Source organism: Anser cygnoides, chromosome 7 (genome assembly GCF_040182565.1).
Source record: "Anser cygnoides isolate HZ-2024a breed goose chromosome 7, Taihu_goose_T2T_genome, whole genome shotgun sequence".
Classification (NCBI taxonomy): domain Eukaryota; kingdom Metazoa; phylum Chordata; class Aves; order Anseriformes; family Anatidae; genus Anser; species Anser cygnoides.
In genome coordinates this window covers 19,281,895-19,306,079 of record NC_089879.1, presented here as the reverse complement: position 1 = coordinate 19,306,079, position 24,185 = coordinate 19,281,895, and the positions used below count along the sequence as shown (strand labels likewise).

The 24,185-nt window shown below is 38.1% G+C and overlaps 1 protein-coding gene across 3 annotated transcripts in view; it reads left to right on the top strand.

Annotated features, from left to right (window-relative positions):
- Positions 1–24,185, top strand: part of MAPK8 (mitogen-activated protein kinase 8) — a 46,983-nt gene that overhangs the window by 8,290 nt on the left and 14,508 nt on the right. For all 3 annotated transcript variants that reach the window (XM_067000978.1, XM_067000980.1, XM_067000979.1), the window contains exons 2-5: positions 15,808–15,974; positions 18,533–18,662; positions 19,877–19,935; positions 20,068–20,206. In XM_067000978.1, the coding sequence (XP_066857079.1) occupies positions 15,853–15,974; positions 18,533–18,662; positions 19,877–19,935; positions 20,068–20,206 (450 nt within the window). In that variant the 5' untranslated portion in view covers positions 15,808–15,852. The remainder of the gene's footprint in view (positions 1–15,807; positions 15,975–18,532; positions 18,663–19,876; positions 19,936–20,067; positions 20,207–24,185) is intronic.

The window sequence follows — 24,185 nt, the reverse complement described above, 5'->3', positions numbered from 1 at the left end:
AATGGGATTTCTCTTCGAGCCTTGTGCAGATCTCATTGAACAACCCTGAATCATGTTTGCTGGATTATTTGCTGACAACTTGCCTTTTTATACTATATTATTGCTTTGCCAGCAGTCACTGGACGGGCAGAGGACTAGCATATGCAGGCAAACATTTGTCATTTCGGTGATATGGCTAGAAATAACATTCCTTTAGGTAGGTAGTTGAAACAGAATACCAAGTTTGATAATTTATTCTCTGCTTATGAATTTCAAGTTAGATTACTGTTAAGCTTTTTGAAGTACCTGAGTAAGTTGAATGGGCCATGACATATGATTCTGCCCCAAAGGGAAGTATAGAATGCAATATAGAATCGCATTCCTTTTGAACATCATACTTACAGTTGTGTGAGAGGATTATGGTGTAAGTGGGATTTTTGACTTCTTATCAGATTGCACTTCTGGACACAATTGAGTTGGGTACTTCCCATTCATAAGATGGGACGGCTTTTTGAAGTCTTGCTTCACTGAATTTCCACTGTTTTCAGATTTTAACATTGTAAAAACAACAACAAAAAATACTACTGACAAATAACGCCCTACCAAAAACCTGAAAATAATCTGTAGAAGTCAGAATTGTATTTTTAACGGCCAGCAGTAACATTGCTCCTTCTTCATAGATTTATTTAGTACTTTTATATTTTAAGCCTTTTAAAAAATGTTTACCTTGAACTTCTCACCATCAACTGTCCTTTTGTATAATGTTGTATTTGAAAAAGGATTAAGGAATTGGAATATCCTTGCCTTATCCTATTATTTCTGTAAAAGAGAGTTTTGCTAAGAATAGTCTTTTAATCTGCTGTCATAACAGCTTATTTGCCAAACTGTAGTATTACGCAGTTTTCTTCTGATGGAGCCATTCTGGTTTATGATTTGTGTGGCAAAACTGACCTGCAAGAGACAGTTGGCAAAGTGTTGCTTCATGTATTGTGATAATAGGATTCAGCATGGAGCCATCTGTAGGGAAGCTTCATGTGACATTACACTGAAGAAGCTGTAGAGACCCAGTCATATGAAACGTAGTGCAGCAGAGTGAGAATTTCTTTTGTAGATGTAGCTCTATTCATTCTGGTAACGTTTGCTCTAGAAAAATGGTACCGACTACATTTTTTTATGATTAAAGAAACATTTCAGGAGTATGAAAAATAAAAAAATAAAAACTTGAGAAGAAAGGTGGGGTGAGAATCTTCAGGGTTACAAGTGCTGGGCTGTGTAATATTGGGTATTGCAGACTATCTGCCTCTTCATTTACATCCGCATGGCATGCGAATTTAAAACCTATTTTAAAGAGGAAGGAAGATATTTATCTTAAAAAATCTCTGCTGTTGTGTAATCACTTCTTTAAAAAATGTTTAAGAATAGAGAAAAACTCTGCAGTGCAAATACATCTCACTGTGTGACCTCCTCAGTTGATCTATGCAATGTATTCCTGTCCCAACACAAAGTACAATAACCTGGAAAACTTGCTGTACAAAATACTGTATAGTTGCAAAGTGTTGCAATAAATGAAATTTATAGATGTGGTGCTTAGGGACATGGTTTAGTGGTAGACTTGGCAGTGCAAGGTTAACGGTTGGACTTGATGATCCTGGAGGTCTTTTCCAACCTAAGTGATTCTGATTCTAAATTAGAAGTGATTTATAACTTAGGGAGGATATGTATGTTAAATAAGTGTTATTGGCACAGAGGTACACTTTGCAGGGAGAACAGCTGTGTTTACTTGCTGCTCGTGTTACAGGAACTGACTTGACCATGAGAAGTGCTGGAAGGTTGTATGTGCTGCTTTCCTATTTGTTGCTGACTTGGATATCAGAGGTTGACTTGAGTATCACTAAGCCTTAGATGAAATCTGGGCAAACCTCAAACTATCCAATTCTTAGTACAGTTTTCAGGATGTTTTAAATGCTTATGTTGGTGACTCTCTGTAGAATTTGCTTTGTTTTCAGAATATGTGCATTTTAATTCATACACCAGAAACCAGGAAATCTGGATAGTACCAAGTGTCTGATACGCACAGATGATGAGGAAGTGTCAGGTTTCATCTCCCCTGCCACATCCCAGCAGACTTCCTTGCTTCCTTAGAGGAGGGGAAGGCGGCAGAAGGAACAGCAGATAAACAAGCAGAAACGTTCACGTTTCGTGGAGTTGATAGCATGTGTTCACTTACCCTTCTTTGTTTCCTTGTCTTCAGACTATTGGAAGAGCATCTATCTGCTTGGCACACTGGGTAGTTAATTTCTTCTGATAATATTGCACCCCTGTTTCCCACAAGGGGTGTTTGCTAGCTCATTCTCAGTTGCAGTGTTTTTTAAAAGCTAGGTTATTAAACAGGAAATTTCACGACATGAGGGTACTGGCCTCTGACCATGCAGCTGTCTGTAGGTCTCAATTTCACTAGATAAAACAATGCCTTAACTCTTCATGAGTGACTATCATAGTATTTTTTTAGTTGGAGGCCTGTGGCTTATAGACTGATAATATGTGACTATTTTAGAGAAACTGAGACACGAGATTGGGAAGGTGGATTGGATGAAAGCGTCTTAATCAGATCTTTATTGATAAAAAGCAGTAAATATCTATTTTGAAAAGGGAAAAAGTCACTGAAATACTGAAGTGTCATTTGTAATTAATTTAATGTGTTTGTGCATTTATTATTTGATCCTTCATTTTCCTGCTTATGCAATGTGTTTGGTGTATTTATGTATCTGAAATAAAGTCAGTTGTCAACTCAATTTGATTGAATTTTAAACACAACAAATGTTTTAGAAGCAGTACAAATAATATTGATTCCCTTATTTGGGCTATTTTGTAAGAGACATTTCATAATATGAGAATCCTCTTTAGAAGTGCGCTTAGCAGTTTACAATTGATTTTTGTAGAGAGGGCACTCAAATATTGTGGATGCAGATACAGCATTTGAAGTTTGTGCTGCTGACCCCCACCCAGAAGTAGTGTTTTTTCAAACCACTTTAGAAAATGTTGCTATTTGATATTTGGTTTGCATAAATGTAGGCTTTGAGCTTCTGAGGAAAATGGGATGTGAAGTGGTCATGTTGGCCTCGTCTGTGCTCCGCAGGGAGCTGTGTGTGAAATCGCTGCTGGAGCCTGCTGGGTCTGTCCGTGCCAGCTGGCCAAACAGCGCTAGGAAATGGTTCAGCTGGAGCAGTGTTTAACAACAGGAATTGTTTTTGCAGCTTCCTACGTGTTTGGATGTGTTCTTACACTATGTATTTCTAGACAAATTTCAGTATCTCTATATTCTGTTAGTTAGTCGTCATTTTATTGCCGCCAACCACAGATTTTTTCCTTACCATTAAAGGACCTCTAAAATGGTAGTTACTTCTGCCATTATTTCAGAAAGTTTGAAGTTACTTGAAATACAGACATAGAAAAGCTAACAATTGCCTAATACAAAAATCACTGAGTGCGGCTCGCTTTCTCCAACTTCAGGTTTTTCCCATTTCAGGTTCAGCCGTTAACATTTTGGCACTAATGAGTGCAATCTGGGACTGAGGTGATCTCTGTTTCTGGCTACCTGGTACTTGAACATAATTTGATGCAAGGAATTCAAGTAGTGGTGCATAAAACATAAAGTTTGAAATGAACTATTCAAGCTGTGTCATGTACCCCTGGTTTTATTATTAACCTTTTATCACGGTTTGTGAAACATTTGGGGTGAGGTTCCCAAAATTCATCTAATTTTGGCTTAGATGTGATGGCATGGATTGGATATGTATGATGGACACAACACTAGGGAAGAAGCCAGCTTCACGTCCCTGCCTGCGTGACTAACCTGGCCCCTCAGCGCCAGGGCCTAGCTCCTGTGACACCTCAGGGCTCCCCAGCCTCTGTGGCAGTGCTCAGGAGGGGCAAGGAACAGTGCTGGGAGGCAAAGCTCAAGGGGCTGTCTTTGCCAGCAGCAGCTGCTGGAGAGCTCTGCTTGGGAAATACGTCCCTCTTCCCTGAAGAAAGGCCTGTCTGGTGGCCAGTAGTGGCTCTCCTCTCCCTTCCTGCAGCAGACCAGGGAGCTCTGGAGCGCTGGTGGTTGGATTCAGTCAAGGCTGCGCGCCTGCGCTGCTGGCACAGGGCCTGCCATGGAAGCCGTTCACTAACGGCTAGAAAAAGGAGCTAATCAGTTTAATTATTATTTAATTATCAAAAATGAAACGCATTTACCATCATTTACGTTTTTAGAGCTCTAAGTGAGACGTGGTTTCTTTGTGTGAGGGTGAAGTGCATGGTCTGGAGTGTGAGAGGGTTGAAGGAACTGCCTCAGCTGTGAGGAGGCGCAGGAAAGCCTCTGCTGGACGATGCAGGCAAGGTAGGTTGGCCCTGAAGCTGGACTTAACAGAGTATAGGATACAAATATTTTTGAGGTGGAAAAGGAAATATGGAACAGATATCATGTACTTTTATGTCTGTGGAGAAAAATGGGGGAATAGAGAGCAGAAGCAACCCAGAGTCCGGAGAGATGTATGCGTTTTGAAAAGGAGGCCTGATTTTGAGAGAGTACCTGATCTACAAAAGGGTCTCTGAACACTGAAGTGACCACATGTATTTAAGTCTGTTCATACATAAAATTGGTTAGTTTTCTCCATTTTCAATTCCTGCACTCGGTCACTACTAATCTGGGACACAAAGCACCTGGAGATTCTTGGGATTTTTTGTATTACATCTGTAGATGGTGGTTGTAGGAAAGCTCCCCGTATGCTGAGGTGATAGGATTACTTGTCTGTTCAAAACAGAGCTAGGATCTGAGGGAGACATCTCTTCTGGGGACTAAAATCGGATTATCAATCTTGTTTTGTGAGTGGCTCTTTCAAAAAGTGGTAGGTCCTTGGGATGTTCTTTTTTTGGTGATCTGTTGATCTTTTTTGTCAAAGGGAAAGGCTTTGCTTAGAGCCTCTTATGGTGCTCACATCCTTCCCAAATACAAATTTTGTATTTTATAGCAAAGCCAGTGCTTGTTCTAATTTTAACGGTTCCTCTATAACCTTCCTTATATTCCTTACTTTTCTATAGATGAGATATGGGGTTGCTGTGCAGGTTTGAATTGAAATTTGGTATGGATTGCTAGTGCTGCTGTGTGAACCTGTACTGTTTAGGTGGTAACCAGCTAACTGGGGCTCCAAGGGGATTTTGTACTGCAGAACTAAGTTCAGTTTGTTGCAATTGCATTCAGTTAGGTGATCATCTTGTGGAAACTGTAATAAGGTTTATACTAGCTAAGAAGAGGCTGCTAGAAAAAGGGGCAGTTTGTTTCCCTGCACATCCTCACATTCTTGTTAGATTCTTCAGATTACAGGTATAATAATCAGATGAGATGACAGAAATATACGAAGAAAACGAGAAAAAAAACTACTAGAAAAAGCTATCATGTCACAGGGGCAGTGTGTTACAGCCACTGTATGAACTTGTAAACTGCAACATTATATCACTGGAAAGATTGCATCCGTAGTAATGGTTTTCATGCCTTGTTAATTTAGAACACTGCATGGTTCTTTAACATAAAATGTACCAAGAATAGAGCTAGTTCAACAAAGACGGGTCTAAGTCTTCACAAGATCTGCCAGTCTGGCAATGATGTTTGCTGAACCACTGAGGTAATTCATTGGTGTAAGCACCCTGTATTAAAGTCTCTTAAGTTTCATTTTGCTATCGCATGCTCAATAGTTTTTTCTTTGTGTTAAAGCCACATTTATTTTTCTTGCAAAACCTGTCATTTTCTTTTCTGGAATTATTATCCTTAGTGGAGAAAGATACCTATTTGTTGTTAAATATTCAACAGGCTCCTGGAAATCAGAAAAAATTGGCTTTGAATTCTCTTTAGAAATTAGGAAACCAAACCAGTCCTACACTTAAAAAAAAAAAAAATCAAATCTCTTGTCTTTGGGCAAACTGAAGTGACTTCTTCTCTGTTTGAACTTGAATGCAGTAGGCAAGTCTAAAAGTGCTCTTGTTACAATTATGCACGTTTCCCCTGCCTCAGTACTTTTGCTCTGGATGACCAATGAGATCTGGTGTCTATCTTTGCTTTACTGAAGATGTAACTAATTAAATTTGACTTTCTGATGGCCAAAAGATCTGGTAAAGTAAAATTTTGTGGTAAGAAATGCACCTGCACTGCATTTCTGACCTATGGTACGTAAGAAGAACTCCCATATATATATGGTTGTGTTTAATAGTTGCCTGTAAAAAGTAGCTTCAGAGATCAAGGTGGAGACTCGAAATTTTGTGATATGGCACTCTTCCTGTGAGTGGCAGAAGCTAAAAAGATGACTTTATAATGCAGATTTACATTAGATTTAAGTATAACACTTCCATATCAGTTATGCACGGTCTAGGGACCTCATTAAACATGTGTCAACATTAGGAGTAGTTTAGAGAGTCGTGTGGAAGTTGTTCAAGTTAAAACCATCTGATATGTGAAGACATAATTTGAAAGCTATGCAGAATTTTAAGAAAATTAATCCTTTAGCCAATAATGGGAATATTTCATTTAGAGTAAGCTTCAGATCTTTCAGAATTTCTTCAGCATTTGTAATGGTCTAGTGATATCTTACTGCAGTGTTCACCCAGCTAATGTTAACTCCCTTTTCCAAATCCCTTGTCTGTATTATCATTTAACAGAGCTTGAAGTACTGCGGAGTATAGCTGTTGGTTTCAAGGGCAGTATGAAAAAAGAAAATGTCCTTAAAACCCTGGTTACTTATGTGAATAAATAAGTGAGTTTTGAAGTTACCTTTAAGAAACAGAATGCTTTTGTTCTTTCGTTTTCTAAATTTGACCATTTGAAGCATTTGTTTTATTAACTCTCCAAAAACCAGGCTCCATTTACAGTACCCCATTTAGCAGATGTCCAGAAGCCTTTAAATGCGGCAGCTGAAAATTAGACAAGCATGCACAAACACAGGATGCATACAAATTAGCTATGTGTGAACTGTATTTTCACAAAGAAATTAAATAAACTTAGTTAATGCAAGAGCTTGACATACACTGTGCATTTGTTTTGCTTTCAGTAGCAATCTAGCATATACTTGAAATACTGTTGGCTTTCATGATATATTTCTCTAGGTCAACCATAGATTCCTACAGAATTTTTCATTTCTGTGGTGTTAGATCCCTTTATTTTAATTGGAATTTTCTAAATGAAGTTATTGAATTATCACTGATACCTAGCATATGTTATTATGATGATAATTTATGTAATTGTTTTATTTTAGAATTGCCTTTTACCAGTTCTGCATTTCTAACTGTCGTGATCTTCATTCTGTCACCCTACATATGTGATCAGCTTCTGAAGTAATCTGCCTCCCTAATTGTAAATCAGTTTTTCCCAGGATGCCCCCATCTTCAGTATGGGGATCACTGTCTTAACTGGTTTTTGTGTTGTACTTAAGATACGTCTTGCCCCACGGACTGGGGGACAAGATGAGTTTCCTAATTTTCCTCTAAGTCCATTCATGGTTGCTCTTAGCAAAGGATTGCTCAGAAAACATGAATGTGAAATGTGAAAACAAAGTCTGATTCCAGGCAAAACTTGTAACTAATGATGGTTGTTCTTTTCTATGATTTTTCTCATTTCAGGTATTTTATTATATTTCAAGGTATTAGGGTATGAAAATATCCTTTCAGCCATACTCCTTCACCACAGCAGGAACCAAATGAATGCGCACAGTTCCTTTCATAATAGGATACTGAGAATAAGGCATTGTGTGCTGTAGCCTGTGCAGCCAAATGCAGCATGGGATGAATCCTGAATTTTCATTTTGTGTTGTCTAGCAAAGGTATAAAACGGGAATTAACAAGCAGTCTTAGAGACTTAGCTGTACAGAGCGTACAGCTGTACATCTCCACTCTTTAAACTGACAATATTAAGTCTATTTATTTGTCCCTAGTAGGAAAATTATCTCTTGGGTTCCATTTCCCTGTCTCAGAGGAAGCAACATCTCTAAAATGTATGCTTTTTGTCAGTTTATAAGGCAACCTTTGAAGCTTTCCTGTTAGCTGTTACTATCTCTGCTGAGAGAAGAGTGCAGAAGAGGTCATAAAATATTTCATGCTCTTACATAAACTGAGAGATTCTTTCTTCCATAAAACCTGTTCCATTTCTTTTCCTCTATATGCCTGGAACGCATGTATTCAGGTCACTGCGTGATGGAAGTCTATTATACATGTGTTATTTTTAAAGTGATGTCTGATTAAAAAAGCAAGAGTTGGCATCTAGTTGACAGGAAGGCTAGCAAGTATGATAGCCAAGAAAATATTATTTGATGATGGTGTGGCACTGAATTGAAATACTCAGATGTCTAGTTGAAAGCACACAGTCTTCAAATTAAATTCTAATTGCAGATATATAAACTTGCTGCAGTTAACTCAGGGATACAGATAACCAAAATGTTACATCACTCAAATCCAGCCTTAACAACTGGATAATAGGCCCAGGTCTGATAACCTTGTTGGTACCATGAGCTCCGCGTAGCCATAAACCTCAGTTGAGCCGCAGCTGATGCCAGCTCTGCTTTGAACACATAAATTTAATTTACAGTGTGGAAGTGTGCTGTGCAGAGTTAGCACTGCTACGCTGGAGGCCCCTTTATAGCAGTGCCCTGTGGTATATAGATCGTAGCTTTAAAAAGCATCAAATAAAGTGGGGCCTGGCATGAGCATCGTGTCCTCTCTCTCCGCCTTCTAAAAAAGAAGCCAATTTATGCATTCTCATAGGCAGATCTATTGAATGTGCTCCTATGTTTATATAATTTTGCATTGTGGGATTTTGTTTATATCTAAGTCCCTCTGGCCATTATTAAGGTTTTTAATGCACCTGCAGTGAGACTTTTTAAGCAAAAGCCGTGGGAGCATAGGATTACCTCTCTTTCCCACCTCACCCTCCCGGCCCAAATCCTCTGGTTGTCTATGTCAGACAAATATTTGGGCTGTACTGGAAATACATTTTAATATACACTGTCCATATGCTGTTCTGTGTCCTGACTAATAAATGGAATGCTTTCTGTCTGACACATGAAGTTTGATATCAGTATTCAAATACAGCAGTATATGTTATATTAAAGAGATCTTTAAGTCAGCAAGTATATATAGAACAGTGGTTGAGAAATGCCAAGGTACATGCCTTTCTTTAAACAGAAGTAAATGGCAGAAGTTTGTATATTCACATATAAACGTTGCTGTACATGCTTTCTTTTATTCTGACATCTTACTGCTGTTTTCAATATGCTTCAATTAAAGCTGAGTGAAGAACTTTGGTTAATCCTGATTGTCAGTATTACTCATTTGTGGGGGAGGAGGAGAATGGGGTGTCAATGAAACGTTTTTATAAATGTCCATACTTCTTAAAGTTAGCCATAATATTTACTTTCATAGGCTTATGCTACTTGTCTTTTAAAATTTTTTAAGTTGATATGTGTCTCTTAAGTTTTGAAAGAGTTACAAGTTCAGTGGGTCCAAGTGTTTTAACACTGTCATGCCTTTACAACTTAAGCTTCATCAGGCTGCGTAACAGAAGCGATGAGCAGAAATTGTTGACCATCTTCAGTCTCCTGCAAGAAGAATGAATTCTGGTATCTGCTAGGGGAATCAAACAAATGACTATGCACAGTCTTGAGGGTCCTCCGTGGGACTTTTCCTGTATGGGCATAGTGTTATTTCTATTTCCAGCTTTTTTTGTTGTGCTTTCTTGAGTAAATGCTACCTACGGTAATCTGAATAGTTAAGAAGTTAATATATCAAAACACATCCTGTAATGTCTTAGAGTTCAGCTTTGGAATATCCTTACCTTGAGTAATTTTGGGCTGCCACATACTGAAATTGGCTGATGCAAGATATATTGAAGGAAAAGCACAATAGCTGATGTGTGAGATGAAATTGAAGTGTTTTGCAGGATTCTTTCCCTGCTGACAGTGATAGCATTCTGGCAAGTTCACAGTTAATAGGACAAATGTATTATTAGTTCCCTCATTAATAATAGAAATCTGGAATCTGCATCCTGCCTTTCTTTCCATATGTGCTTCTGTAAAATTGCTAGAAAGTGGAACAAAATGTCAAATTTCAGGCAGGCAAGCTTATCTGATATAGCTTAATCATGTTTTAATGAAAGATGGTGCAGGGATGCATTGTGTAAGAATCTTGAAAGTCTGCCAGTTTCTGCATTTAGACTCACTTTAATATTTTAAGGCTAAAACTTTTTGTGCTGTGGATCTTTGAAGCTAGACTTCATAAGACTAGTCACCAGTAAATTAGTGGATGGGAAAGACTGAAGCCTTTTGGCTTTGTTCTTGGAGGTGTATTTGCAGAGCTGGGCAGTACCAGGCGCTTCCTGAGGTTGCCTTCTGTGCGAGGTGAGTGGGCAGGGGGCACAAAGGAGTCTGAGCTGAGGGGGAGCCAAGCACAGAGTAAAAGTAAGTTTGCTTACGAAACTTAAGGCTTAAATTCTCCATGGTTGATGGACAGAGCTGTAGAAGTTACGAGACTTGGAGGTGGGGAGCACAGAGGAGCTGGATGTCAGGGCTGATTCAGGCTGAGGAAGCTGTAAAGGCCGGATGAAATGGAGGGAAAGCATATGTATGTTCTGAAACTTCTGCTGTCTGTGCTGATCTGAGTGCTTCCCAGTTACCTCCAAGGGACTTATTTACATCCCCTGGTAGCACCATACAACAGGTGTAAAAAAATGGCTTTTGTGAGAGTTGACTCCATTTCTTCTCAGGTCAAGTAAGTCAATTTTATGCTAGAAACACATGCATTTAAACTGAAGTAATAGACACAGCAGAGGCCGATAATTTTTGATGTAGAGTGCAAAGGGTTGCAAAAGAGGGCATGATAACTGAGATGCAAGTGTAGATGCTCCTTCTCCTTCACTTCTGGGTACCTTTCCCGCCTTCCTCATTTAATCCCTCTTCTCTCTTGCTGTCACGGTTCTATCAATATCATTTTTCTATCTTATCTGCAGATCTGGGGCACTTTAATTCTCTCTCTGCTTCAGTCAACATAAGCCTGCACTATAACCTTGTGAAGTTTTGGGGAATAAACTTCCTGCAAAGTAGGAAAAGAAGCCACTGCTATGATTGTGATTGCAAGTGCTCGAGCATATGGTTAGCTACCTGAAAATTTTTTCAGGCTTGTTACTAGGTTAACTGGGCAACAGGCTAATGCATGTGTTCAGCTAAACTGTTTGGTGTCTTCATCCTTCTCGTGTTTTCAACTGCGCTGACTGTGTATACTCCAGTGAGTAATGGGTTAGAGTAAACAGCAGGATCTTACTCCAAAGTAGACTTTTTTTTTTTCTTTGCTGCACTTTGGGTTACAAGTTACTACATGTATTAGAATTTAAAAATCTAACAGTAACTTGAAATGTGGCTCCAGAGCTGCTGTATGCAGTTGTATTTTGAAATGTAAAAAATGCCTTATTATATCTAGTAGAGTATTTGTTTTCTTCCGTGCTTTGACGGCTTTTGCTTGTGCATGGCATCCTGACTTGAAGTTTCTCAGGAATTCTTTAGATTTTTTATTCAGGAAGCAATCCCTTCCCTGAAATAGGGCTTTACTGAAAGTGCAGAACGTGTTTGGTTGGCTTTGCTGTGTAAGAGCAGGGCTGTTTGGTTTTACTCACTGCCTCTTGTAAATAGGTCCTGTAAAAGCAGCAGTCTCAACTGCAAAACCCTTCTCCTCAGTCTTGCTCTCAGGCCATTTTCTAGGTCCTGGAAACACTGCCAAGTAGTGGTCTGAGAAACATTTGAACTTCATAGGCTGGTGGTATATGGGCCAAGGTAGCAGTGGAGTGTTTGAGGCGTGGTCCAGATAGATTAGGTCCCTTACAAAATAAATATCCAGAGCTGTTGTAGTTTTTCGTCAGTCAGTATAAGGGTAAGGTACATTTTAGGTTGTTTATGTTCTTCAGATGAGATGTATGGCTCTTTATTTAACAACAATTTAAAGACCACAGTTGCAGAGGAAGCCTATGAAGCCCTAACATGACAGTGCTTTTCTAGAAGTTTGTGCCTTTTCCCATACATTTCTTACTTTGTTCTTTACTGTTTTTTCATTGTTTTTGTTTGTTTGTTTGTTTTTGTTTTTTACATTTCAAGTTTTAAGTGTTGTGACTGACATCGGTTGATTTTTTTTTCAGCAGAGTAGAGACACATTTAATTATATCTGAGTGCCACCGAATTATGCCCCTAAAACATCTTATTTTTTTTAAGTAAACCATTAAAATTACACCATTAACAACAGTTTATAATTTGTGTGGAATTAAGATAATTATGTAATAATTCTTGGTACTAGAAAGTTTAGCAGTTGGTTATTGTGTTTTTGTTTTTTTTTTTAACTGTAAGTCTCAAATGCCCTGAATGATAATAGTGTATCTACAATATTCTGCATTAGGAATATACATTGGAATTTTTTCTCTTTTAAAAGTTTTTAAGTAGCTACTTAAACACATTTTTAAATATTTGAATTTGTATGTTATCCATCAGTAAAGTCAGTGTCTTAGATGTTTATTTAGGCAGGACAGTGAAAATAAATTTTGGCTTTAACTGATTTGAAACTTGGGGAGTAAAAATGTCTTGTACGTACTCTGGGACTTGAAAACCTTCTTTAGGTTCTCTCTGGTTTTCTCTGTAGGTATGGGAAGGCAGATGAAGGAGGAAACAGTTGTTTGAGAGATGTGAGCTTTCTGTTCCTCATGTGCAGCAGAGAGGGGAAATGGCAAAACCAAAGACTAAAGAATTGAGATTAAACCTAGACTGAGTGAGATGGCAGACTGGCACCTGGTTTGCTTGTGCATGCTGTAGTCCTGGCTGGAGTCGTCTATTAGCCAAATGTTTTGGCAAATATGGGCAGAAGCTATGATAATCTGTTCCTGCCCATGGCAGGGGTGTTGGAATTAGATGATCTTTCAGGTCCTTTCCAACCCAAACCATTCTGTGGTTCTACGATTCTAGAAAAATATTCCTAGTGCTTTCTCTCTGGCCAGGAGGTAGAGTCCCTGTATTCCCTGGCAGCTTTGCTCTGGGAGAAAGCTGTAGGGTTCAGGGGGTAGTGATGAGAGCTTAAAGCTTCCAGGTGTCCTCCTGTATGTGGCACAGGCATTAGATAAAGCGAAAGAGATAATTACATACAAAAACTTTGCACAAACTGCTTTTTTTAGGACTAGCATAGTTACTGTAATAGTCCAGAATGCAGGCTTGTCAATTAGGAAGCATATATTTAGTGTATGAATGATTATTTTTGCTTTTATCTCTGGAGCAGAGAAGGATAGACTAATGGGCTGTAGGCATTATCTAGGTGGCTGCGATGCTAATGTGTTCAGAAAGGAGTGAAAGCATTGCTACGGAAACAGTGCACACTTTTTTTTTTAACCTCAGTAAGAATAAACAAGGATTCCTTTTATATGCTGCTATATGCTAAAACACTGCTTGTAATTATAAAATCGTTAGTAAACGCAAGTTTCCCAGTGCATACTGGTGAGCATATTGATTGAACATGTAGCAAATGGCAAAGCTTTAAGGCAATGAAATTTGCTTGGTTATAGTACCATGTACCGTATACATGCAAAATCTGTTAATATAAAGGAATTATTTTCTAAGAGAATGATGTACCTCAAGGTCCTTTCTTAACCTGTACTCGGTTTGTTTGACCCTTTGATCCTGTGAAGTTTACCAAGTTGGAATTAAACTGCACACCTGGCTTTGACTACTCTAAATATTGACATGTAAATGGTAAGTTGTCAACATTCATCTGAAAACTCCAAATGGAAAGGAACAGCCCTTTCTGCATTCATTTTAGAGGAATTATCCAAAGTGAAGTATTAAACTTTCATTATCTTGATGCTGATACCAAATAGCAGAGCTCTACTAAGCTGTTCCAGCTAATCCTACATTTTTTCAATGTTGCTGCATCTTAATACAGTTTCAGTGGATAAACTCAATGTTTTGGGGTTTTTTGTTTTATTTTGTTTTCTCAGCTGACAAAGAACAGATGTAAGATCATATGAAGGACTGTCTTTATTCCTTGTTTTCTGATTTTCAGAAATTTGCCTGGCTGATTTCATACTTTCCACAACAGATTTTCTCCCTTCGTTTTTTGTCATTATATATCTATTGGGCATCTTTGTTCCAAAGCTTTGGGAATGTGTGAGTGCATCTGTGAAGAAAGTGCTGAGAAAGTGTCAGAGTCTGAAGAAGCAGTAATAAAAGGGATAGGGAAGTAAGAGGTGGGGACGGCGTTGTATGTTGCTAAGAAATTAGGCCTTTTAGCTCCTTGGAGTAAACCACCATCATTCCCATAAACCTAGTCCTCACACTCTGAAGTCCCAGCTTGCATCCATCTTTTCTTGTCCCTAGCAGCAGTTCCTGTCCAAATAAGCTTCCCCTATCAACTGGAGAAGGAAGCCTTTAACAATACGTGCTAATGCACTGATGCAAACTGCTTTGGTATTTCATTAAGGTTTTGTGACTGAGACTCAGCTTTTAACAGTATTTAGGAAAAAGGGCTTATTTCATGGACTTTTTTTTTTTTTTTTGAGATAGCTATTAAGGTAGTGTATTTTTAATTTATAGTATGTTAAATAGTAAAAACGTGTCCTTTTTTGGAATTTCAAAGTGTTTTTATTGCACCTACACATCTGAAATGAATGTAGATTAGCCAGTTGAAAGAGGAATTCAGCAAGCTTTGAAATTCTGAAGGCATTAGCCTTGTAGAACCTTTGTGATTATCTGTGAAGGCCATATATGTGCTATCGGCATTTTCAAAGCTTGTTTAAAATGTAACAAATGTATAGTATAATGATGTGTGGAAGCAAAGAATCTGTCACTGTTTGGGGCTGATAAATAATGATAATGGGAAAATGTTGCATAAGTTAATAACAAAGGAAGACAGCATGCTATTGTTCTTGAAGAAATGAATAAACTTCTTGGAGTCAAACAAGAATTTGTACTACTAGACATCTGTTACAACTCAACTCACAACCCATGTAAAGAGAAAACTAAACGAATACAGCTAACATCGAAGAAGCAGGAAGTGATACAGTAAAAGCAATTGTGCAATTTTAGTATTTTATCCTATGGACATGTGCATTAAGATGTTGTTTATTTTAATTCAAGGGATTTTTTGTGTGAAACATACGTCCTTTTTTCCTACTCTTGTTCTCTCTTCCCCTGATTATTACTTTGTTTCGTAGAAGCTTGTATGAGAGGTCTCTGACAAGGCCAGTTTTCCTTTTCTGTCCTTGATTAACTGTATGTGTTTCCACATCAGTGACAGGTGCTCCTGGCAGTTGAGACCAAGAATGTGTTCATGATTTTAATGTCTGGAAGATGTCTTGATAGTCTGTCACTCTTGTTGCATGAGTCATATAACATTTTAGGTTGGAAGGGACCTCTTGAGGGCACCTGGTCCAAACCCTGCTCATTTGCAGCATGTTTGTGAAAAGGCATGGCAGCACTCGTAGAGCTCTGTGGATGACACAGTCTAATTTTTGATTTTCTGTTCACTGGCATCTTAGATTTTTGCTACCAATCATTCGATTTTGTTTTCTCTTTTATTTTTTCCCTTCTAGGTTCCCATTTTAGGAACATACCTAAAAATAATTTTTTTTCAAGCATGTGGCTTCTCATTCCAACAGACATTAAAAACAGCGTAGGTTTGCATATGGGCCGTTTTTGAGAAGCATCTTCTGCATGTTATAAGGAATTTTTCCTTTTGTCAGATTACATACAGTTATAAGATATTAGTTTTTCAAATTTTATTTCTTTACAGGCCAGAAACGAAATTTGGATGAAGCAATCTAACTAAGTTGCCGTCATGAGCAGAAGCAAGCGCGACAACAATTTCTACAGTGTTGAAATTGGAGATTCTACGTTCACTGTGTTGAAACGGTATCAAAACTTGAAACCAATAGGATCAGGAGCACAGGGGATAGTATGGTAAGGTTTCTTTAAGGTGTAAATGTACTTTTAGTTTACCTTAATAGAATTTTCAGTGTCTTAACAGCTGTACGTTACGCGAGAACAGCATTAGTAAGCATTAGCTGTTTTTCCTCAACAATGGCTTTTGCTCTTGCTTTTTGACCTATGTCCCTTCTTGCTTCAGAACTGATGCCCTTCTGTGCAAATCAGTCAGCTGTGCTGAGTCCCATAAATTAATGGGGTAAAACCTGGATAAAGAAACTAATCCTAATCCTAAGCCACACTGTTTACTTACAGTGAAATAAAAGCCAGAAATACTCTCTGTATAATATTCGATGCTTCTAAATGCTTTTACTTCTCAAAATGATTTGTTAGGGGCCTGTTTCACTTAGTTTTATAATCTATCTAGTCTCTGGTACTAATTAACGAGCACTTGTGATGCAGGCTTTCAGGGTAATATATAAATATCCGGTGAAGTTCAGGAACATTGAACATTTGACTTGACAGTGTAAATTGTTGAATGAGAGCTCTGGACTGAAGAGTGTCCGACTGACTGAATATTGGTGACAACTAGCTGCTTTAGGCACTGTTTCCTGTGCAGCAAAATTACCCCAAAGGTAAATGTTGGTTTAAGATTCTTGAGACTTTTTTTGAACGATCAAGGATAAGGTATAGATAGCATAGCAATTTGCAGACTTGCTGATTTATTGTAACTTTAAGATAGTAACTAGTGACATAAAAATATAGAAAAATGTCAAGGAAGAGGATAGGAAAAAGCATAATCCTCTCAAACAGTTTTCCCTTGATCTTGTCCTCATCAGTGTTTAGAGAATGTATGGTACGTTTGTTTTTAATTCATATTTGTGTTTTAGCTGGCATAGCAATAAAGCAGTGTTCTCAGTGGAAATGAAAACTTGAAGGCCACTAACCTAGAAAGAGCTGTTTTTGAAGTGCTAACTTCTCACAGTAAGATTATTTGGTCTATAAGTAGCAGCAGCAGAAATAATAATCTGAATTTTGTACATGTGTGTATTAATATAATGAGGCAGATTTTTGGCTGGAGTCTGTTTAGTTGCTACAGAAAAGACGGCAAAAGCTTTAGATGTTACCACTTCTCTTCTGATTCCCGGTCATATGTTACCTCCTGTTTTCCAAATTTACTGCCCTTCCCAGAGCTGAGATTCAAAAACTGACCATGTAATTACTCTAGCATCATTCTGTAATTACTGCTAGTGGTAAATGAAGCTGTTTTAGTTAAACCACTCTGATCAGCCTGAAGCAGACTGGAGCACTCATGTGGTTAAATCTTGCCCATGTGTCAAGGAGATGGGGTGTAATTCTTGTGATTTGTTTTTGTTTTAACTGACCGAACTTGATTTGGAGGAATATGAAGGAGATGGCCTAAAGTCTCAACCATATCTAACAGTGAAACAGACTCTAAAGCTGCTACAGCTATGTATTGAGGATGCAGAAGTTTGGCATTCTTTCCTGATCACCTCTTTGCTTCTCTTTTATAAGATATTCCTTATCTTGGGGGTAGATGGGGGAAATTCAAGGTAGTGGAAAATGTAAACCAAAGAAAGTTATCAGTATGTGTTTTTGCCTTTTCTTCTTTTTTTTTCCCTATCAATTAGAGGTTTATATGATAAAAATATCATTCAAGCCTACACACTATACAGACAACATATTTTTAGTTGTATTCAGTAAAAGCTGACCATTTACTGGTGGATGTTCTTCATTAGGTTTGTACACTGTTCTTGATAAGAGACAATAAAATGGTATTTTCCCTGCTGAAGCTTTTTTAGTAGCTGACAAATATTTCCTGAGTCTGCACAGTAGTCAGCTGCTGTATTACATCTTACAGGAAACAAAATCCCTGCCTTCCTGTCGTGGAAATGTGATATATATGGGAGTTGTCCCCGGTAACAATCTTCATCAGTTAAACAGCCTGTGTTACTGAATCATATGGCAGTCTTGGCATTTGTCTGCAAACAAAATTTTATTTTTCCTTTTTATCAAGTACAAGCCAGTGACATCAAGATGTTAAGGCCTTCCTAGCATTTTTTTTTTGTTTGCCTTATCTTGACATCAATACTCTCATTGTCATGAGGATATTAAACAGCTGCATACTGCATAATAAATGACAGCACAGGACCCATGTATAACCTACTTTTCCTCTCTCCTTCTTCCTACCTTTCAGTGTGAAGATTATACATAAAAGTGATGTGGTTTTTTTTGCGTTTGAAATGTTTTCAATCTTATTTAGGCAGTCTGTTTTCCAGTGCCAATGAGTGGCAAGAACTCAATACCTTTAGTCAGATATTCTAGGAAGCAGAAATCCTGCATTTTTTTTTGTGGAGATTGTCTTGTGTTAGGAGTATGAAGCAGGGAAAACCTTTCTAAATCTTGAATTTCTCAGCATACAAGAGCACCTTGTTGTAGCACGCCCTGAATCTGAATGATACTGGAAGTTTGGTATATCTGCAGACATGGTAAATGGTATCTGGAAAAGGTGAGAACTGCCACAGCTAAAGGAACTTGACACTGAGATGTAATAATGTTATTTTTAATTACAGTGCAGCTTATGATGCCATCCTTGAAAGAAATGTTGCAATCAAGAAGCTAAGCCGACCATTTCAGAACCAAACCCATGCTAAAAGAGCCTACAGAGAGCTTGTTCTTATGAAGTGCGTTAATCACAAAAATGTAAGTGGAGTGTCCTGCTTTAAATGTTAAAGACTTAACTAGAAGGTTATTCTTTGTAAAGATGACTCAGAGGATGGCATTGTTTGTAGATTTTAGTGGTTTTCGGAGCATGGTTTTTTCTTCATGAAAAGTACAAAAGGATCTTTCAGAAGAGTTGGTGCAGGCTGGTGTTAATACCTGCACAGTTTTAAATTCCCTCTTCAAACTCAGGAAGGGAGGCAGTGTTACATTGCTACTTTTTACAGACAGCTGTTTCTGCTGCTAAACAAGTAGGAGGAGACAGCCAGCAATAGATTTTGGTTTTATTTTTTTGTGGTGCATGAACAAGTTAGGAATCTGGGTTGTGACAGCAGGAACTTTCTGATGTTTGCGAAGCTGTGGAATAGAGCAGATTACAAACATGGGGAGAGAATAAGTGACAAAATTATCAGAGCTGGACTACAGAAGGCTGGTATTGATCATTTTTTTCCTTCAGAGGCAGTTGTATGTCATCTTCCTCACCTTCCCTCTTAATCCCCCTTCAGCTAGTTAAAATTCCCCCTGGCCTTTAGGCAAGGAGCGAGTCATAGAGGATTTACTCTTTTAGCTACTTGAGAAAATTTTGTATTTGTTTTTTAAGACATGCGTGGTTTATAAGTGGATTCTACCCAATAGCATGATTTATATGATCATCAGCTATTGCAAGCCTGCATGACTCCTGATGAGTAGTATCTTGGCCTGTTACTGCATATCCCATCCATTCTTAGCAACTGGAAAAATGTCATAAAACAGCTTCAGTGATCTGTTTTTTTCTCTGGATGAATTTGTTGCTTCACCTGTGCATATGGCAAAGCAATATCTCTTTGGTAGTATTTGTCAGTATTTCATTTTATTTTTCCTCCTACATAATAATAATCTTAATCAGTTCTCTTCAAACTTAAAGTAGGGAGCAAAAGAAGACTTACTGACTTGAGGTTTTAAGCTCTGGAGATCATCTTGTTAGTGCACACAACATATCTTTAGATTATGTGATTTGCGGAGGAAAAATACTTCTGATAAAATCATTAGCATCTATTTCAGTGTGTTAGTCCTGGTTGAGCCACTGAGCATCTGGAGCTTCAATGAATAAATACCAGGAGGATTGCATCAGGATGCTGGGTATCAGTTTTGAAATGTTGATTTGCAACTTTGCTGTTGCTGTGGTGTGATTATACTTCCTCTCCCTCTTCCTACAGATAATCGGCCTACTGAATGTGTTCACACCGCAAAAATCCCTGGAAGAATTTCAAGACGTGTAAGTCTGATTTGATCTAAAGCTGTGAATTAACTTTAAAAATATTAACATGGGAAAATAAACAGTGAAAGAATACAATAAAATGACAGCATTATTTGATTGTTCTTTTTTTTTTTTTTTTTGCTTTATAAGCTACATAGTAATGGAGCTCATGGATGCAAATCTCTGCCAAGTGATTCAGATGGAGCTGGACCATGAACGAATGTCCTATCTTCTTTATCAAATGCTGTGTGGTATCAAACATCTTCACTCAGCTGGAATTATACATAGGGTAAGTGAACTTCCTGTGTTTCTTTTGTACACCTCGTTTTGCCTTGTGTATTTAAAGGAGCTAGAAAAAAAATCAGAAATGGGTGCACAGAGGTCACCATAGTTTGCCATAGACACAGAGAGAAAGCTGAAAGGAAATCAAGCTTACTTTGTTCCACTGCAATTCTGGAATGAACCTTTTGAATGTTTTTCCTGGATTTGATAACAATCTGTACAAATAAAGATTTTATCAGTGAGTTACATTACCTCCTCAAATTCTATATCATGTTCTAGTAGTCATGGCAGGAAAGAGTATCTGAAAGCAGTTATGCCTTTATTCTTTTGGTAACCAAACCTGAAATTCCATCTTTTGAAAGAACTGCCCAATTTATTTCAGCTCTTTTACTAGCAGAGTAACAAATGAGTATCTGAATTCTCCAAATAAACAGATCGTGATAAATACTTGTGAGTGGAACTTTCATACATCTGTGTGTCACAAAGCATTCATTCAGGTTGCCTACAGGCAAAAATGACAACTACTTTTCAAATGGTTTGAAATGGTCAGGACAAATGTCAAATGGTCAGGACATTCTGAATTTAAGGTTGCCTATTCAAGTTAAATGTGTTATATACATTTGTATGTAGTGAGAAGATTACTTGAGATTGTCTAGCTATAACTTTTCAAATATAGTTTATATTATTCTGGGAATCTGTAAGCTTGTATTTTTAGTGTTATATTCTTCATTGTAATGTTTTATAGGGAGAATTTTTAAAAGCTTTTATCCCTGAAATGATGCAGAAGAAATAATTAAAGTTATTCATGCATGATACTTTCAGTCGGTACTATGTAGTTTCCCTTAAGGATGATGTACGCAGCAAAGTAAATCCTGAACAGCAATTCTGAATGCTGCAACAGGCATTATTACTATGCGGTGGTGCTTGCACAGTTCAGTAGCCCATCTCATCCTTGAATGGCATGCAAGCTCGATCTGGCAGAATGACACTCCCTTTCAGTCTGCTGTTTTTCACTTGAGAACTGAGACAACTGTTTGAATAACAAATAAAATTTGAATGGCCAAACACTGTTTCCTTTTGCTCAGCTAGCTCCAGTACTCATCTACTGCCTCATTCTAGTAAACAGCTCAGGGTGAGAAGGTGAAGGCTTCCTTCATGCATACGATCTGCCCTGGGACTGCTGTGTTTGAAAGAGTTGGGGGGAAGGAAGGTAGGCAGAGGCGTCACCCAGGTGTTGAACCCTGCACTTCCTGGTCTGCATGTGCATATGGACCTGCTAGGGTGGGAAGTGTGAGTGTCTCTTCCTAAGGATCGTAGTGCAGGGAGGAGGTAGTTTCTAACACTTCACTTGCTGTAAGCATTTTGTGCTCCTATAAAGTAGGAATCAAAACATTGAGCCTGTAGATACCATGAATAAATGGAAATGTCTGTATATTTATGGAAAAGTAGTAGTTGTTAGGTAGAAATAAAGACAGTTTTGAGGATACATTTTTTGCTGCTGTAAATATGGGCGAAGTTTTTGGAGTGCTTCATGTTGTGCAGTAGTACAAAGTTTAAAGATAATGTTCCAGTGAGATTGTCTATAGATACAATTGCTATGTAAATAGTATGCACGAATGCTTTTGAAGGACATGGGCAGATACATTTCACTTTGCATGTCTTCATGGTAGATTTTCATCTGACAGCTTGTTCTCAGACTTAGTTAGAAGATTCAGTGTGCTCAAGCAAAAACGTTTGCACTATTTACCTGCTGTGTATGTCACGCCTTTATACTTAAAGTTGCAATGCATCAAAATTCTTTCTGTGCAACAAGTTAAACAAAACCTCAGAAGGCAAGGAGGACATGCTTGAAAAGAGACATCTTTCATATGGAACACGTGGCTGCAGTAGTAACTCCTTATACCACTCTTCTGGGCTTTCAGTAGCACTATCCTGAATGTCTAAAGGTAATCACCTTGTTGAAACAACCTTGTTTGGGGTTGGAACTAGATCTTTAAGGTCGCTTCCAACCCAAGCCGTTCTGTGAGTCTATGAAAGTTGTTATTCCTTAAACATAGTCCACACTCCTGTGGCCTCCATTGAAGCGTTCTGGGTAGTAATCTAGTGTGCTTCTTTAGTGTCCTCTAAAGCTTGAAGCGTTTTTTGCTGTTGGTAGTTTCACACAGATTTTAACTTGGTTGTTCGGCTTCTAACATAGCTGTGATAATCTCAGTATCTCAGTAACTTTTTCAAAGCCTGCCAAATGACTGAAACTCTGATGTTCTCCATATGTGCCTGTAGCACTGGATACTATCTGCCATAGAAATAAGTGCAGTAGTTTTTCATAGCAGACTAGAGGCGTGGAACAAGGCAGACATCAAACACAAAGAGTTTTGGACTGTTTCACCTAGAAGTTGCAGGGGACATATTTAGCTTTCACAGAAGTGGATAACGTTTTACCCTGATAAAGACTGGACTGTAGCTTTACATCGGCTTTGATGAACACTATGGTGTTCAAAACATTTTGCAGAGATGGAGTCTCCAGCAAGCTACAAGTACACATTCATTTATATTTTGCAGGCTGGGGAGGATGAATAATCAGAGTTGCAGGGTCGTGCCTCACTGACTTGCTGAAGGACACAGAGTGTCTCATTAGTCTTGCATCGAGGCTCTGAAACGTTGTATTCTGCCTAACTTTGAGCACTTAACAAAGGTGCCTAATTATGGAAGCCCTTCACACAAATCTTTCTTAAGAAAGAGAAAGAAACTTCTCCAAAAATGATTTAACTCATGTAAACCATGAATTACTTTCCAGAGATGCCCCTCTCTCCCTGTGTGGCTAATGGGGAGACAGCCATGAATAGTTCTGATTTTTAGGCACTGATATTTTACATTTTTAAGGTTAGGTGATGTATCTTCTGCTATAGGTGCTGGATATATTTTTACAGCCTAGCTATGTTAATCACTCTCACGGGAACTTTTGAGTCCTCATTTATTTTAAACATGAGGTATTGGTTTTGCATGAATTTGAAATGCATTGTAAGTCAACAGTAGCCTCCATCATTTTGAAGGATGGGAGTTCTGTATTCAAAATTAAAACATGCTCCTAGGCTTCATGAGAACAACACAGTGTTCAGAAATTAAGGATGGACAGTACTCTCTAAGCTTTCACTTTTTGTTTTCATAGTGTTTTTCCTCTTGCAAAGGGAAAATCTCTTAGTTAATCCTGCAGCTTTGGGGAGAACAAGTATAGTTAATACTGTCAGCATGCACCTGGGATTCTGTAATGAACGTTCTCCAAATAATGGAATTGTGCAAAAATAAAGCTGATAATAAACAGGATTTTACCAAAATGTGAAATATGCATATTGAATAGCTGAAATGCCATATAATACTTGAGCTTATTCATGGTATTTGAGAATCTTTTAAGCCAAAGTTGTTTGCAGAGTCTTTCTCTGTGTGATTTGGAAGTGTGTGTGTTAATATGGAAGTATGCAGGTCTTTTAATTACCCATTAAAATTGTATTGTTCCAATAACTTTTTTTTTGTGGTTTCCTCTCTGTCTTTAGTGCAGGTTTCTTAGCTTTCTGAGGGGCTTGCTGAAAGATGTACAAGCACAAAAGAAAACTACATACATCTTGCAGGTCACCTCTTTTAAGTCTTTACGAAATAATGAAAGATAGAGCTACTTATCAAGTGCCTGCAGCGCACATGTTAGGGTCCTCTGCTACATCTTGTTGTTTTGTCTCATTAATCTTGGTAGAGGTAGCCAGAAAGGATGCGAGCTTATCTGTTATGGCCTGTGTGTTATGAATGATTTTATGATGCAAAGTTTAAGGTGAAGTTATTCTGAACGTATTCTGCTCATAATATTTGCTCTGTGACATTCAGATGTTTGTAAGATCCTCCTGAGATAAACACTGAGTATGTCTGTATAGTGTCTGTATAGACATTGCAAAGCCCCTATTGCCAATGTAGTCTTAGAGTTCAGATGAAGAGAATAGAAT